The sequence below is a fragment of the Talpa europaea genome (assembly GCF_964194135.1).
Source record: "Talpa europaea genome assembly, chromosome: 7".
NCBI lineage: Eukaryota > Metazoa > Chordata > Mammalia > Eulipotyphla > Talpidae > Talpa > Talpa europaea.
This window is the reverse complement of record NC_140074.1, coordinates 117,293,895-117,311,598: the sequence shown is the minus strand read 5'-3', so window position 1 is coordinate 117,311,598 and position 17,704 is coordinate 117,293,895. Positions and strand designations below refer to the sequence as shown.

Sequence of the window (17,704 nt, the reverse complement as noted above, 5' to 3'; positions counted from 1 at the left end):
GCCTTCACGCTGCGGTTAAAGGGAGGTCTACAGGCCCCCTTCCCTAAGTGTCCTGCAACCCCCAGTCACTAGGTGGCAGCAGCTCATCTCTGCTGGCGTAAGCGGGGCTAGGCCTTAAAGACAGAAAGAGCAGCCCAAACAGGCTGCAGCCAGCTCCCTGGCCAGGCCCAGGCCTGCCCAGGCCTCCAGCTCCCACATCTGCAGCCTGGGGTGTGGCAGCCAGCCTGCCTGCCCCACTTCAGGCCGCTCCCGCCCACAGTGCCACGTCCAGGCAAAGTGGACCCAGGCCTGACACTTCCTGTGCCCGGATACCTCAGAAACCCTTAGCTCTGGCCTTGACTGGCATTGTGCCCTCAACACCCCACCCCATCTGCTGCTGATGTGGCACAGCTGGCAAAGGGTGGCTGGCCGGGCACTGCTGCCAACACCTGCATTCAGATGTGTTCACTTTCAGTGCTGCTGAGGAAACAGTCTCCATCTGGTGTTCATACAACTGTGCACACATGATGCCAGCACGGTGAGGACCCCAGCCTTGTCCCTCCAATTGTCCCTCCAGCCAACAAGCCTCATCCCCTCCCACAATGGTCCATTCCACACAGTCCCAGCCTCCTGCACAGTCTCGCCCTGGGGTGTTCCCTCTTCTTCTAGCCAACTTCTAACTTTCTCCTCATTTTATCTCTCACTCATTACTTGCATCTTCCTTGGTTTTGACTGAAAAATTTCATGAAAGTGCTAAACCTTCATTCTTTCCCCCTTTTGAAAAACAGGAGATGTGCTAAGAGCTTTCCAGGCATTCACTCAGTTCATTCTTATAACTATGAGGAGGGTCCCGTGATTCTCTGAGGCCCAGAGAGGATGAGTAACTTGCCCAAGGTCACCCAGCGTGTAGGTAGTGAGGCGGGGCATACAGCCTGGGAGTGTTTTTAATGTGCTGTGCTCACTGCCCCTTAATCTCTTTCTGCCCTGAAAATCACCATACAGCTGCATTCACCCCAGCAGGTCCCGGGGAGGCGTGAGGACCGGGAGGAGGAAAGGCAGCGAGCGCACCAAGGGCAGGCACGGAAAGTGGACACCACACCTGGGCTACACATGGGATGGCGCATGACCATTTTGGCCTGCACACCCACAGCAGGAGGTAGTTAGTGCCAGGGCGGGAAGCTCCGTAAAAGCAGGATTAGTCTGCATAGAGAGACCTGCGGGCAGACAGAACAGAGGTCAAGCATCAGCCTGACAGCAGGAAGTTTGCGCAGCTGTGAAATCAGTCAGGCCACAGATCTAGGAACTCCCTTGCTCCACATGCACCCCCAGAGAGGACTGGGGACTGTAAGGGGTAGAAGTTCCCACAGCCAAGTCACTTAGGTCAGGGGGCAATTGGTGAGTAGAGAAAGCTAGATCCTGTATCTGGTTTAAGGGTTCCTTAACAATTCTAAATAAGAGAGGTTTCTGGGTTGGGGGCGAAGATCAAGGACTAGAGTCACCAGATTGGTTTGGGGAACAAGCGACCCAGCCACCTCCAGGGTGAGCAGCTCACCTCAGTTCAGTGTGCTACATGCCAGGACATGAGGCGGGCTGCTGGGTAGGCACTCAGCCTAGCCCCATTCCACTCTGTGACCCTCCAAGAGGTGCCCTGTCACTACCCATCCCTGCCCCCACACCCCTGACTTCTCAGCCTTGACAGGGACACAGGGCCCCTTAGGATGCCCTGCTCTCCTTTCTCAGGCCTGTTGCTGGCCATGGAAGATGCAGGAGGCCTACCTGGGCCACGCTCTGTTCAGTCAAGCCGCTGTCATCTGCCTGCGGGAAGCAGAATCATGGAGTAGTCAGGGTAAGTGAAGGTTTTGGGTGCAGAGAGATGGGAGAAAGGGGCGGGGTGGGGGGCAGTGGAGCAGTGATTAGGGGATCCAGAACTGAGTCCTATCCTTTGGAAGCCAGGACCCCTGGGGCCAGTCTGTGGCACAAGGAGGGTGAGGCAGTGAAGGGGAATAAAGGTGGAAGAAGGGCTTCATCCAGACACGGAAGCCCAACTAGGGAGAATCTAGCTATAGCCCCACTCCCCAACCTCAAGACCGAGGCAGCTTCCTAGTGTTGCTTTAAGGATTTGTTGATTTCCCCAACCCATATTTCCCACCAGTGTGGATGGGGAGGTGCTTGGCGATACCGCCATGGGAGAGGACAGGGTATCTCATTTACGACAGCACCCTAAAACTGCCACTCCCCCATATATGCATCAACCTGGTGACTGCTTCTGCTAAAGGCGCTTAGGTCCCCACCATCCCGGCCCTGGGAACCCCATGAACAGGGAGGACAAGAGATGGGGATGGGGTGGCAGGCTGGAAGAGGTGAGAGTTGGAGGGGGTGGGAGCAGGAAGCTTCTTACCCTAAAATTCACTTTCTGGACCACTTGCTGGGGGTCGCTCTCCAGAATCACTCTACAAAATGAGAGAAAAAATGGGGTGGGGGGAGAGGTGGTATGACTCTCCCCTGTGCCTCTTCTCCCTGTGAAGCTCTTCCCTGCCTCAACATACCCAGCAAGATCCCCTGCTGTGGGGTTTCTTGGCTATTTCCAGTGGGAACGCCCCCTTCCCCTGAAGGGCCTTTACTCTGACTCCTCTACAGTCAAACCCAGGAGCCCACACACTTGGTGGGCTGAGCAAAGGCTCAAATGAGGTGACGAATCGCGTCTAGAATGAACAAGGGAAAGCAGAGACTCAACACTTAGAGCTCCTGAAAGTTCACTTCACCTTCTCAGTCTAGAGCAGAATCAGAGGGGGAAAAGGAAGCCCCATGGGGTACCTATCTTGTTTCACTGTCATCTTATGCTAAACCATACACAAAGAAATGGAATCCCCCAAATCAGAATCTCTTCCTTTTTGAGTCACCCAAACATCGAGGCTTCTCTCTGCTAACAGCACTCTTTGATGGTGCACTGGGGGCGCTCTGTGGCTGTTAGTGGGTGTGTGCCAGGGTGGAGTGTGAGGGCGCTCACTGTGGGTGGGGAGACCCCAGGACTGTATGAGTCCTCCTCACCCTGTCAGGGTCATGTGACACAAGTCCGGTTTTGCTTTTGTAGCAGTCCCAGGGAAGAGCAGACATTTCCTGAGAGCCCCCAGTAGACCCCATCTCTGGGCACCCCCAGCCCCAGGCTCCCTCGCCTTCATCCACACAGACAGAAGCATCACAGGCCAAGGCTCCAGTGCAGGTGCTGCCTTTGGACTGATATGTCCCCCATTTTCTTTGGAGGGAGCAGAGGCTGGGCGGTTTTTGCAGCTTACAGCCTCCTCCTCTGGGGCCCTGCTGCGGTCCTACACTTCATTTTGTATTTGTAATTGTGTGTGTGTGTTTTCCTTAAAGAGGGCTCAACAAATCGTATATACTCTGGTTCCAGAAAACCTGGTCCTACTCATTTTGGGGCCCTAGCAGTTAGGACAAGGTCCTGCAGTACCAGGCAGACAGCTGCAGAGGGACGGAGGGGGAGCTCCACAGTCCATCTCCCAGACAATGGCTCCCGCCACCCACACCCCCCTCCCCCACCCCCTGCTTCCAGGCAGTGTGTGGGTACAGCACAATGGGGAGTACAATCTCCAGTTTGAGATCTTGCGCCTGCTCCTTCTTCGCTATGTGACCTTGGGCAAGTCAGTTGAATCGCTGAACCTCTGACTCCTCATCCCGAGAATGGATGAAGGACAGAGGCATATGGGAGTCTTTACAGCGGTCAGTTTCGGTTACCCTGTGCCCTAGAACCGGAGCGCTTTTTCTCCCAAATGTTGCCTCCCTGCCAATCAAGGCTCCCAGCTTCCCAAGAATATGCAGTTGGCCTTGAACACTCAGGAGCTTAGGGACACCAAATCCATGGGGCAGTCCAAATCTGAGTATTGCTTTATCGTCGCCCTCCCTACCAGCGGCTCTGTATCCCCATGAGGTTGGCTGAATTTGTAACAACAGAATCCACAGATAGAAAAAAATCCTGTGTAGAAGCGAACCCAGGCAGTTCAGCTCCGGGGTGCTCGAGTGGCAACTGTAGTAGCGTACCTACAGGAGGTGGCATTTTTTGAACAGGAATCATGGGCTTTGCCCATATCACCCCATTTAACCCCACAGCCCTGTGATGCAGTTCCCATATCCCCACCTGAAAGATGGGGAAACTGAGGCTCAGGGGAGCAGGTTGCGGGTCAGGGCCATGTATCTAGTTGATGTGGACAGAGCTCTGAGAGCTGGAGGCGAGCCGCTGACAGGGCTCTGCCTGAATGAAGTCCTTTTAGGGGGGCTCCGGGGCTGCCTGCTGCTTCTGGCTACTGGAGCCAAACCATTCCCCCCAAACCCGCCCCTTCAGCTGTCAGCCATCATCAGAAACCGGTTGCTTTTCTTGGTTGCTTGACTTTGGCTGACAGTGAAATCAAGCTCCTTCCTCACGAGTGGGGTGGGGGCACAGGACCGCCAGGATATGATGCGGGGAGCGAGAGGGAAATTGGCCAGAGGGCCAGCAACAACTGGGTGTAATCCAGACCAAACACCCTCCACGCTTTTTCCCTGTGAGAATGTGCCTGGAAACCCCCTTCCCTCCACCCCACCCCTTCCGCCTCCACCCCGTCCTCACCCGCCATCCACAATCTCGTCCAGCACCAAGAAGGCTCCGTCCATGTTCTCCAGCAACCAGCGCTTCTCCACGTTCTTCCTGAAGGCAGACACAGCTCCTGAGCCTCCAGGGCCAGGTCCTGCTTCCTCCCCCGCTACCCCCCACAGGCATTGGGGAGGAGAATGTCAAGGGGCCAGGGCAGTGGGGGTGAGGGCGGCAGCTGTGTGAGGAATTCCTAAGCAGAGGGCTGCTTCCCTAAGCCTCCCTTGCCCGAGCCCCATACTTGGGACATAAGCGTGGCCCCGCCATGGCACGCTAGTGCATTTCACAGCTAGCTGCGATGCTGTGGCTCTGCTGTAGAGCTCATTGTGTTGACTGGGAACATTTATTTTGGAGTGTCCTAGTTTGGCTGATCCAGGCCGTTGACTGAGACAGATACCAGATAACTGAATGGGGCTGCGGTGACAACCACCCTGAGCCTCAAGTCCAAAAATCTGAGTTTGGACCTTTAGTCCACTATGACTAACTTATGCCCACAGGCAAACGCCTCAGCTTCTCTAGACCTCATTTTCTGGCCATAGCCTCCAGATGGTTCTGCTCTGGGTGATACCACGGTGCTCAGGAAAATGGCCGGGGCCTTGGAGGAGGATCTCCAGCTCCAGTCGTAGTCCGGTGGGGACTTGAGGAAGAAAGCAGGAATGACAGGGCCCTGTCTCTGTGACGTATCAAGGTCTGCAGGCTGGGGGCTCAGAGGGCGAGGACTGCACTCACCTCAGCATGTGGTTCAGGGACTCAAACAGGCAGGTGAGAACAGCCATCAGCATCAGCTGGGCGTGGGCGGATACAGGAGGAAAAAACAATAGAGCTTGAGGTTGAAGAGGCTGGAAGGGGACCTCAGAGCTGGCTGTGTGGGCAGGGCTGGGCAGGCCTCCCTTCTCAGAGAGGACAGGGCCAGAGACAGAGACAGGGCCAGAGACATCGCAGCCTGCAGCTCAACCTCAGAGGCCACCTGCCATGTATAGGCAGGAAGCACGGGTGTGCCCTTGTAGGACATCGAGTATATCCCCTCTGGTGACATTTAAGAAAGACACAGAGGCTCCTGCACTGGTCTGGTTTCTGGTTCGCAAGGAACCTAAGGGGCATCAGGGGTCTCCACTATCCCAGACCATTCTGGCTGCTCCCCTCCACCAGAGCCTAGAAGGAGGGGTGCCTTCTCGGTAAGCCTTTAGAACCCAGCAATTCCCCCATCAACACCCTCCTTGTCACCCCAGCCTCCTAAATTCACCTCATTTTCATGGGATGAGCCCACCACATACAGGAAGAGGTCAATGCTGCTCTTGTAGACGATGGTCATGCCCCCGAAAAATGCGATCTCACCTGGAAGTGGAGGAGGCTTTCAGTTCTGGCCCCTCTGTCTGGCCCAAGCCTGGCCCCTGCTCCCTGTCCCCAGCTCTGCACTCTCTCTGTTTCCTTCTTCCCTTTCCAAAGATCCCTTGAAAAGAACAGCACCTGGGACTGACCATGAGGCTATTCAGTGTCCTCCCCTCTTCCTCCACCCCAAGCTCTTTCTAGAAACTGCCTAAGTCAACAAACCCAAAGCAAATTGACCTTCCGCCCACCCTCCCACCACGTCCAACACCTTGGACCCGACCCAGGCTGGTGGGGGACCCGCAACACAGTTGGCCTCTTCCACTGAGAGAGGTATAGGTGTGCTGGGGAGGACGGCGAGAGGGACGGGCAGTGAAGGCTCCCTCTCTGGAGGGAGAGGAAAACAGCTGGGAAGGAGAGAAAAGAAAAACTGAAAAAAAGGAAGTGACTTGTGGGTGTGTAAGTCCAGTGGGGACAGATGTGTCCAGATGGCGGAGGATGACGGTATGCATCTGCAAGTTCTGGGGGACGATGAGGCAGACACTTACTGTCAGTCCGGCTAGTCTTGTTGAAGACATTTTTCTCGAAGACCATCTGCTCCTTCGTGGAGGGGAATGTGTCATCATAATACTGTGAGAAAGGGAAGGAGAAAGGTGATAGCCGTTCACAGAGCCTGCCTCATCCCTGGATTGGGTGGTAAGGAATGGTGGGTGCTGGCCAGGAGGACCCCGCTGCTGTGCCTCATTTCGGTACCACCCTCTAGACCTGGTCTCCTCTATTTCCCCATAAACACAAACTCTGAGCAAAGAAGTAGAGAAATTAGGGGTCTTACTTCTAGATTCCTTTCCTGATTTCTTGGAGGCTTTTGTATATCTGGCAGGTGTGCTAAACCAGTCACTAGTTGCACTGGTTCTACCTAGCACCAGAACACTACCAATTCCTGAGTATGCCTGACCATCTTCTCTGGCTCTATGGGGTACAGAGGGAACTTCATCCCAACAACTATAAGCATAACATCTGCTAACTGGGCCTCCCTGGTGGCGCAAGGGGTTAAGCCTTAGCACTATGAAGCCATTGGCAGCCAACACAGCACGAGTTCAATCCCCAGCCAGGGAGCTGACCCACCTGCGCAGCAGACCTCTCCTGTCTTGCCCGCTGCTCCCCTCAGCATTGTATTTCAGTCTATCTGCCTGTTCTGTTTCCCTCTCTGTCTCTGGTGAATCCTCTCAATCCCCCAACCGACCCTGTACCTCTGGCCTACACCTCAGCTCTTGTATGCATAAATAAATAACATAAATCTTTAAAAAATAATAATATCTGGGCCTCCCCGGTGGCGCAGCGGTTGAGCGTTGGGTTGCGAAGCTGCCCGCAGCCTCTGCAGCGCTGGTTCGATTCCCAGCTGCTCCCCGGCCACCGGAGGAGGGTCCCACATGGCGCGCAGATCTCGCCTGCTGCTCCCCTCAGCAGTGTACCTCGGTCCTTCTGCCTGCTCTGCTCCCTGCTCTGGCTCTGGTGAATTCTCTCGCCCTCCCGCGCTTCTGACTGTACCCAGTGCTTGTATAAATAAATAAATAAATCTTAAAAAAAATTTAGGAAAAAAAAATAATAATAACATCTGCTTTAGTCTCCCCATCATATAGATGGGGAAGCTAAGGTATAAAGAAGTTCTGGAACCTCCCTGACATTTCACAGTAGTGAGGGGCAGAGCTGGGACTCAACACCAAGGGCATCTGATTTCAGACAAAATTAGGATGAAGGTTAAATATTTAAGAAAAGTTCTGGCAACTTTGCATAACTAAATGTTTTACTTGTTTGGGTTTGGTGAGCCTCTCTCTGACTCAATTTCTTAATCTGAAATTGAAATCATGAATGGTAGCTGCAGGGAGGAAGACCTGGAGCCTCTGGCATTGCTGATCCACCCCTGAGCATCTGCTAGGGCAAGAGTGCTCAGTTCAGCTTTCAGTTTCCTACAGGTGGAGTTTCCCCCTTTGTGCCATCTGCAGACAAATTAGTGTCTCCTGCTGCCCCCTACCTGCATGAACAAGCTCATTTGAAAGTCAAGACAAAAAGTTTCAGCCCCAAACAATCTATAAAACAATTCACAGTCAACTTAGATGCGATAATTCTTCAGTAGCTAATTGCGTTGATGACAGACAGTTATTTTGGGTTATCCTAGCTTGGTTTACCCAGGCCAGTTCCCTGGGATAGGTAAGAGAAATGAACAGGTATGCAGTGAAAACCACCCAGAACTTAACGTCAAAAGAGCTGAGTTGGGATCTCTACTTTCCGCTTAGTACTTGACACCCCCACAACTCATTTCACTTTTCTAGATCCCAGTTTCTTCATTTGTGAAAAGAGTTGGATTATGTGGTCTCCAAAATCTTATCTGGTTCTGATTTCTTAGACTCTTTGGGCTAAATCCTTAGTGGTTACTAAAGTGTATGAGAAACAAGAGTTTGGGGACTAGACCTGGACTCAGGTCCCTTCCATACTAGGTTCCAGCTGTCCAGGGGTAGGATGATGAGAAGACATTCAAGGGAAAGTGAGTAGAAACAAAGGGGAGAGACTCCCCCTGTCCCTTGCCCCCACCTTAAGGATCCGCGGTATGACAGGAACAGAATGACCTTTGCAAGGGTCTAAGCTGAGTTGCTTGAGACGCAAGAGCCCACAAGGGAGTCTCCCGACTCGGGGGTCAGTTGGGTGGGGCCCTCTGTTCTTGGGACAGTAGCACAGTATTCAGGGACCCCCAGGTGAGGGTGACAGGTTACCTTGGCCAGCAGGCGGTGTCCGTCATTATCTAGGATGAAAACAGCCTTGACGGTGTAGAGGGAAGGTTCCTGCAACTGACAAGGGAAGAGCTCCGTTGGCCCCAGGCTCAAGGCAGACACCCTGAGGTTGGCTCTGTGGGCTCTGCTGGCCCCTGGATGAGGGCCTTGGGCTCCAGAAACCCACCCCCAAAGGTCAACGGCTGCTTCCAGCCCAACCCTGTGCCACATGGGCCAACAGCGGTGCCTGCTCCACTCCCAGGCAGGTGTTCCACTGCAGGCCCCGGGTGGGCGCTGTGCCCATTGGGTGCAGAAGGTCCGTCCGGGCCCAAGTTCTGTCATGCACTGACTGCTGCAGAGGCCGAGTCGGAGTGTATCACAGAACCTGGGCCGGGGGGACAGCGGCGCCGAACCTCCTCCTTCCAGCTGACCCCCGACCCGGGCTGGACGCGCTCTCTCGGCGGGCGCCGGCCCCTGGCCCCGGGGACTCCAGAAGCACACACGTCAGCCTCCGGCCCGTGGGAGCTCGAGTCCCGGGCGGGCCGCCACTCCTTACCGCTCCCAGCAGAGGCTTTCAGTGCACCCCAGCTCCGGGCCGTCCCCATCACTGCCCCAAACTGCTCCTGAACTTCAGCCCCACGCGCGCTCAGGCCGGCCCCTCGCGACTCGGCGCCCGGAGGAACTTTTCCTGGCCGGCCCCGGCAGGGCCCCCTCCCGGGGGCCGGTCACGGCGGCACTAAGTTCCCGGGCGCGCGATGTGTGAGTTGGCAGCCTCCCCCCCGCCCCCCAGCCCGCAGCTCCCGCCGCCAGGGCACCCGCCGCCCGCCGCTCCGTACCCGCCGCCCCGCGGGCTCCCCGGTTTCCGCGGGCGGCGCCGGGTCCCGGGCCTGGGCGGCCGTGGCCCCCTCCCCCGGGTGCGGACGTGGCCAGGCCTCGGGCCGCTGCATTCCGCTCGCCGCCTCGCGCTGACAGCACCGCCCGCCCGGGCGCCCCGCCTCCGCGGCCGCCGGGCCGCCCCCGGGAAGCCGCCGCCCCGCCCCGTCCCGCGCGGGGCCCGCCTCTGCCCGGCGCCGGACTCTGCCCTCGGCCTCCGCCTGCGCGGCGCGCGCCCTGCCCCAGCCCTCCGGCCCGCGCGCCCGCTCCCCGGCCCCCGGCAGAGCTCAAGGCTCAGCGCTCTCCGCAGCCGCGCTGGTCCAGGACCAGCCCCACTTCCCCTGCAGCCGCCCCCCGGGCCCGCGGGGTTCGGTCACCCGGGGGCTGCAGGCTGTGCCGGGCCAGCAGAGGACACACACGAGCCCAGCTGTGCCTCGACCCCGGTAGCAGCGCTGGGACGAATCCATCAGGTCATCCCTTGGGGCTCAGGGACAGGTTGTCCAGGGAGCAGATGAGGACCGCTCCGGGGAGACACACCCCCCCCCCCCGCATCAGACCCCTCCCCCGCCCCACTCCTCTCACTCTACTTGGGGAAGGGAGTCATGTCCGCCACCCCACCCTCCACCCGCACATCCCCATAAGTTCCGGCAGGCACAGGCCTGACACACTGAAGGAAGCATTCCCAACAGCGCAGCAGGAGCTCGCCCCCCGGGGCAGCGGGGCTTTGCCAGGTGGTTTCTGTGGCCTAAGTAGACCAGAGGGCAAGTTTTCACTTCAGGGTACCCTGGCCAGTGGGAAAGTCACATCCCAATACAGAGTTAATGGTCCCTACCCATTACCCATAAGAACACTATGCGTGGGCCTCCTTGGTGGCGCAAGGGGAATACACAACACTATGAAAGCTATCCCCTAGCCACTGCAGTGGGTAGCCACTGCAACAGGTAAGTCACTGCAGAAGGAGTTCGATCCCCTGCCTGGGAGCTGACCCACATGGCACAGCAGACCTCTCCTGTCTGGCCTGCTGCTCCCCTCAGCAGTGTTCTTTGGTCAATCTGCCTGTTCTGCTGCCCACTGTCTCTGGTGAATCCTCTCATGCTCCCGCACCTCTGGCCTGTACCCCAGCTCTTGTATGCATAAATAAATAAATCTTAAAAAAATAAAATAAAATAGGTAGTCTGCAAATATTTACACATAATGGCCCTCCCCCTGACTTTAGTCATTCACTCCACAAATGCCTTCTCCCTGTTTGGGGCACCAATGATTCCACAATGAACAAGACCAGCACATCCTCTCTCATCCACATGTATGGGGGGGACTCAAAGCCTCGTGGAGAGAAGAACCATAAATTAGTAGAAAAGAAACGTAGGGATTGTGGAAGGACTGGCAGGAGATCCCTAGTAAGTCAGATCTGGCGGTTGTCAGAGAGGGTTATTATTAATAATAATAAAATGTTCTTATCAATGAAACAACATATTGTGTGCTGTCCAAATATTTATTGAGTACTTATTATGTATCACATACTTTTTTGTTACTGGGCTACAACAGTAGACAAAATAAACAAAATCTTCGCACTCCTGGAGTTTGCATTCCAGCATTTGTGTGTGTGCGCGCATGTGCATGCAGGCATTTCTCTGCAAGACAGATAATATACAAATAAATGAATGAAACAGCTATTATGTGAGTTGATAAGTGCTATGAAGACAAATAGAGCAGGAATGGGGGCCAGGAACCGTGGGCCTTGGAGAGAGGCAGGGCAGAATGCCATTTTCATCTAGAGTTCCTTGAGAAATTCTTCAAGAAGGAGATATTTGAACAAAGAGTTGAAGGAGGTGAGAAAGCCAGCCACCCAGACATCTGAGGAAACATCTGCTGAACTGATTTCTATGACGATTTAGAAGGCACATGTGACTCTTCCTTGCAGGCGATCAGTTATAATAGCAAATATAAATCAACACTGTTTGGTACAATGGGAAGAAAAGATGCAGGGTTTTATTTGTTTGGATTCCAGATCATCAAACATAATGTCAGTGGCCATGCTGACAGGGGATGTTATGAAAAATACTGATTATTTTGATGTCTTAATATTTCTTTGAGAATCCATTTTTAGCTCATATATACAAGGACACAACCAAGAGCCCCCGGGGGGCCTTTCCTAGCCTCTTTGGCATATGGAACCCGCAGTGGGAGAGAGTCAGCTTGCAGAGGGAGGGAGGGAGACCTGGAAGACAGGGGGCTTAGGGAGCTGTTGTGGCTCCTGGGGAGAGGTGAGGGAGTAGTGGATGACAAGGGGCTAGAAAGGGCAGGGAGCTGGGGGTTCTAGAGGTCAGGGAAGGAAACTTAGGAACCACCAAATCCTCATCACCACCGCCTCTGTTGCTACTGTTAGAGTCATCAGAATTTACATATTCAGTGCAGTGGTGAGTAAATAAACCCAGAAGCCTCAGGTTGAACTTTTCAAGGAAGAGAGTCTTCCCATTGGCAGATCCTCCCCAAACTCCCTCAACAAAGACCCCCAGTATGCCTCTTCCCCGTGTGCCCCCCCCCCCCGTTGGGGATGTACTTTTAAATGGGGAGCTCAGGGTCTCCCTGGGGGCACAGAAGTTAAGTCTCAGCACTATGAAGCTATCTGGAAGCCACTGCAGCACTTCTACCCCCCCCCCTCAGGGAGCTGATCCACATGGGGTAGCAGACCTCTCCTGTCTCTCCCACTGTTCCCCTCAGCAGTGTATTTCAGTCAATCTGCCTGTTCTGCTGCCCATTCTGTCTCTGGTGAATCCTCTGTCACACCCCCCCACACACCTCCGGGCTACACCCCAGCTCTTGTGTGCATAAATAAATAAAACAAATCTTAAAATAAATAAATAAATAAACAAATAAGGAGCTCAGTGCACAGTGTCAGGACAGTGTCTTTCACAGCATTGCTCAGGAGGACTTGAGAGTGTAAGGCTGGCAGTGCTTCGGAAGCCCAAAGGACCACAGAAGAGAGCTGGATGGATAGCCTCCCCAGAATGAGGAAGCCAGAGCTAGGGTCAAAAAGAATGCAGCCTGGGGGCACCCTATACTTCCAAAATAGAAATAACATTGTAAACCAACTGTTACTTCAGTTAAAAAATATTTTTTTAATTAAAAAAAAATGCAGCCTTCAAGTGTGTCCCCCCGCCCCTGCTCTCTTGCTCTCTGCTCCCTTCAAGGCTGGGTGTGGGATCCCCTCCCCACTGCTGTGCTTATGTCCAACCCGCTGGAGTATGTGGAGTAGCTGCACCCTGAGTTGGTCCTGAGCACACTCTCACACATGCCTGGCCTTTGGAGTCTCCAGGAAAAGAGTGCTTCAAATAGGTTCCCCTCTGGGTCTTGGTGTGTCTATGGAGGTGAGACCATTCCGTTTCCTCTGACTCACTGTCCTGCTGCCACATTTCTGCGCTGTCTGTCCTAGGATTTCAGCATCTGTTCTTATGTGACAAGAAGAAACAGCTCCCTTGGGTAGCAGCCTCTCTCTATCCTTCCTGCTATAATGTCAAGAGGGGGAGGTGTGTGTGGAACATGGATGTATGTGCTGTGGCTCTTCCAGGGAGAAAGCTAAGGTTCCCATGCGTTCTGCAGAAGGGGTTGACCAGCCTACGGGTCACTCTCGTTTCTTTGAAGCACTTGGCTTCTGTGGGGTCAGGTTGGGAGTGGGGAGAGTAGGGGAAGAGATGGATGTTACTCTCAGTTCTGCCTCTGCAAAAGCGACTCAATACACCGGATCTGATCTGTCAACTTAGGACACATGGTTATCCCCATTTGGCTGAGGAGGCCCCAAGTAGTAAGTTATGAGTCCAAACACCCACTCTTCCCACCTCACAAGAGCGCTTCACTGAAGAGACATGTCATGTAGGAAGAAAATCACCCGACATTTTTGGACAACGTGGTGTGCCATTCAGGATGGCTGAACACAGCTTCATAAACTTACAGCAAGACATGTGGATGAATGATGAGGAATTTTCTTTATTTCTCTTATAAGATTTATTTATTTATGCATACAAGAATTGGGGTACATGCCACAGATGCAGGGACGTGAGAGGATTCCCCAGAGACAGAGTGAGGAGCAGAACAGGATGATTGACTAAAACACACTGCTGAGGAGAGCAGTGGGCGAGACAGGAGAGGTCTGCTGTGCCATGTGGGTTAGCTCTGGGATGGGGCATAGAAATCATGCTGCAGTGGCTGCGGGTAGTGTCATAGTGCTGACTTTTAACCCCTTGCACCAGCAGGGAGGCCCTGATGAGTTTTCATCAGCCAGGTCAGGGAGAGAGCATTTTAGGATTCAGAACAAGCAGGTAGTGATTCTAGTCTGCTCAGGCATTACCACGGCGCTTCTTTTTTGCCAACTTGGATTCTTGTCTAAGCTAGTGATTTCTCTCTGGCTGCACATAGGAATCACCTAAGGAGTTTTTATAAAATGCTCAAGCCTATTCTGGGTGGCCCTGATTTAATTGGTAGCAGGTGGGACTTGGGCAATGCTATATTTAACAAGCCCACCAGGTGATTCTGACTGGGTTAAGAAGCAATTTTCTGAGACAGTGAGGGTGAGTAGGGGCATTGTGGGAAGAGACTGCTTACAGAGGTGTTTTACCTCTTTTGATATTTTAATGGTAACAAGCTTGCTGCGGATGCTTAAGGTAAGAAAGGGAGGCAGAAGTCTCACCTCGATTAGCCAAAATATTGATTTGCTTGCAAGACATGCTAATATTTAATATTGACAGGATAGCCTCCTAGAATGTCTCAGAAGGACTGTATGGAAATCTCAGGCAGTCATCTAATCTGTTCCCCTGGATGAGAGGGGAGGTAGTGAGAAATATCTTTTTTTTAAGATTTATTTATTTATGCATACAAGAACTGAGGTAAAGCCAGAGGTGTGGGGGGGGGGCGGGGGCGGGTGTGATGATTCGCCAGAGACAGAGTGGGGAACAAAACAGGCAGACTGACTGAAATACACTGCTGAGGGGAGCAGCGGGTGAGACAGGAGAGGTCTGCTGCGCTATGTGGGTAGCTCCCTGGCAGAGGCTGCAGATAGCTTCATAGTGCTGTGCTTAACCCCTTGCACCACCAGGGAGGCCCTTGGTGAGAAATATTTATATAGATTTGCAACATTTGGAAACAGTTTGAAAGGAAGGAAAAATAACAACAACTAGAATAACCCAAAGACTGGGTTGCCTCTTAGGGGAAAAAGCAATTCCTGCTATTCCAAAAGAAATCGAAATCAGAGCCCCAGACAGTTTGCCTTCCCACATCCCCTTTTCTGAGCGTCTCTTGGCAGGTGTAATCCTTGAGGACTGACTGGAGGGTGGAGGTTCCTGCTGGAGGCTGCAACAGCTTTTCCTGCGGAGGGAGCTGGGGCAACACAGATATTACCAGGAAGAGGGGTGATTTTAGAATTTCAGTGTCTCTTGGCTGGTTCTTTTTATGACCGCAAATTCCTGTCCATTAGCATAACCCTCTTGCTGTCTCCTGACGCCTTCTCTTCTTTCCTGGGCAGTCTGAAATAGCATGGGCAAGGCCTGGTTTTACTGACGCGCTGAGTCTCTCCCGTAGGGAGCAAGCACACACACTCACTTTTTCCAGTGGTCTTTTCTCTCTGATTTAATGGCTATACCAGGCCGGATGACACATAGGCATGGGATCTTTCTTTTGTTTCTGAGGTAATTGCCCTATTAACAGCTTGCCCTAGGCAAAGAAGGGGGGGTTGGGGAAAAGAAAGGACCATGATTTCCTGGGTGAAGGACACACCCTGAATTTTACTAGGTTAATCCTCAGGTTCTGCAGAGTTTTGCGCCTGCTCAGACTTGATCTGTAACTTTAGACTGAGTGGAAGGCAGTCTCCGCTTCCTACCACGGCATATTAAGTATCCTGGGTGCCTACACCCTGCTAGGCCTAATTGCCTGCAGCTGATTGGAACGGTCTAGGTCTCTAAATCTATATTCACCTCAGCCCTTATAATGGGGCCAGTGATTCTTTGTTTTTCCATTTTTTCTGCCCACCTTTGTGTAACTGCTAAGCAGGAAGCTTTTCTAACTACCTCCCTTCATTCTTTAACCAATAATGCAGTTCCTGACCCATTTCTCTCCCATTGTACACGCAGATAATTATTATGTACATCTAAACACAGTATTTGAAGTTGAAAGGCAAAAGAAAATGAAGGGAAGAGAGTGGGCCAAGACAGAATATCTTTCTCCACACCTCCCTCACCCTTCTCTGAAGATAACATGAAGCCCCAATAGTTAGGGGGAAAGGATGTTCTGAACAAACACCAGAAGCAGGTTTTATGGACCCCACCTCCAGTCCAGACCAAAGATACTCAAGACACCAAGAACTACAAATCCCATAATGTCCTCCATTACCACCGAAGGGAGGATTGTTGGGATCTGAGGGTGGAGTTAAGCAGCCAGGTTTGGTATAAAACCAGACATGTGGGCCTTGGGGGGGGTGGGAGGGGTCCCTTGGTTTTTCGCAGCTCTCAGCATGCTTTTGGGGTTCCAGCTCAGTGGAATTGGCAGGATGCATTCACGAATTTATCTCCCTTTCTTTCTCCCTGAGATACTCATTTCTTCATTTCCCCTTCTTTTGTAAATAAACCCTTTGTTAACATTTTTGTGTGTGGCTGCAGTTGAGTATTATTATAAATCTCTTTTAAGAGTGCAGGTGAGGGCCTCCCCGGTGGCGCAGCGGTTGAGCGCTGGGTTGCGAAGCTGCCCGCAGCCTCTGTGGCGCCGGTTCGATCCCCGGCTGCTCCCTGGCCACCAGAGGAGGGTCCCACATGGCGCGCAGACCTCTCTTGCCGCCCGCTGCTCCCCTCAGCAGTGTACTTCGGTCCTTCTGCCTGCTCTGCTCCCCGCTCTGGCTCTGGTGAATTCTCTCACCCTCCCGTGCTTCTGACTGTACCCAGTGCATGTATAAACAAAACAAACAAATAAATAAATAAATAAGCCTCTATTTAAAAAAAAAAAAAAAAAAGAGTGCAGGTGAGGACCCACAGTCAGGCCAACCCATTTCATATCAGGGTTGCCCTATAACACTCTTACAGTGTCTGTTACTCCCTCCATACCTGGGACCGCAGAAAGGAGAGAAGGGAAAGAGAGAACTTACCAGTCTTGAATATATCACCAACAACAGGCATACAAAAAGATGCTCTGCATCACTTACCATTAGGGAAAGACAAATCAAAACCTAAATTCACACAGGTTAAAATGCTTGTTATCCAAAAGTCAAGAAATAATAAGTGCGACGAGGATTTGGAGATAAAGGAACACTTGTCCACTGTTGGTGGGAATGTAATTTGGTGCAGTTAATTATGGAATACAGTATGGCGTTTTCTCAAAAAGTTTGAAATAGAATTACTGTATGATCTAGTAATCCAACATCTGGGTATTTGCCCAAAGAATATGAATATGAAACACAAAAGGATATATGCACCCCTATGTTCAGTGCAGCACAATTCACAATAGCCAACATATGGAGACAACGTAGGTGCCAATGATGGATGACTGTGTGAAAAAGATGTGGGATATATACCTATGGAATACTACTCAGCCATAAAAAAGATGAAACCTTGCCATTTGTGACAACATGGATGGAACTGGAGGGGATTATGCTAAGTGAAATAAGTCAAAGGAGAAAGACAATTACTATATGATTTCAATGATTTGTGGAAAATAAACAAAACAAACCTTTAGACTGACAATGGAATGGTGGTTTTCAAAGAAAAGATGGAGAAGAAAATGTAGTAGAAGGGGGAGTAGAAGGCAGCCTCCCCAGTGGCACAGTGGGTTGAGCGCAGCGCTATGAAGATATCCGTAGCCTCTGCAGTGTGGGTTTGATTCCCAGCCGGCCAGGGAGACCTCTGGCAGACCTCTCCTGCCTCGCCTGCTGTTCCCCTCAGCAGGGTCTTCAGGCCATCTGCCTGTTCTGCTCCCAGCTCTTTCTCTGGTGAATTCTCTCACCCTCCCGTGCCTCTGACTGTACCCCAGTTCTTGTATAAATAAATCTTAAAAAAAAAAAATGAAAATGAGTAGAAGGGGCCAACCTTTTGGTAGTGATTGGGTGACTAGGTGTTTAGTGGTAGGCATGGTGAGAAAACATAATCTTGGA

General features: G+C 52.5%; 1 protein-coding gene across 3 annotated transcripts in view; it reads right to left on the bottom strand.

Annotated features, from left to right (window-relative positions):
* The window catches only part of LOC311174363 (coatomer subunit zeta-2), a gene marked incomplete at both ends in the record, with an annotated part of 19,313 nt that extends 9,660 nt beyond the window's left edge, over positions 1-9,653 (bottom strand). Inside the window, 9 exons of one of the 3 annotated variants that reach the window (XM_084238663.1) lie at positions 1,140-1,193; positions 1,756-1,794; positions 2,378-2,429; positions 4,595-4,672; positions 5,345-5,400; positions 5,859-5,950; positions 6,490-6,571; positions 8,710-8,784; positions 9,543-9,653. In XM_084238663.1, coding sequence (XP_084094789.1) covers positions 1,140-1,193; positions 1,756-1,794; positions 2,378-2,429; positions 4,595-4,672; positions 5,345-5,400; positions 5,859-5,950; positions 6,490-6,571; positions 8,710-8,784; positions 9,543-9,653 — 639 coding nt within the window. Of the gene's footprint in view, positions 1-1,139; positions 1,194-1,755; positions 1,795-2,377; positions 2,430-4,594; positions 4,673-5,344; positions 5,401-5,858; positions 5,951-6,489; positions 6,572-8,709; positions 8,785-9,542 lie in introns of those variants that run through there. The other 2 variants (XM_084238664.1, XM_084238665.1) reach the window with 2 other exon arrangements.
* Between the last annotated feature and the right edge of the window lie 8,051 nt (positions 9,654-17,704).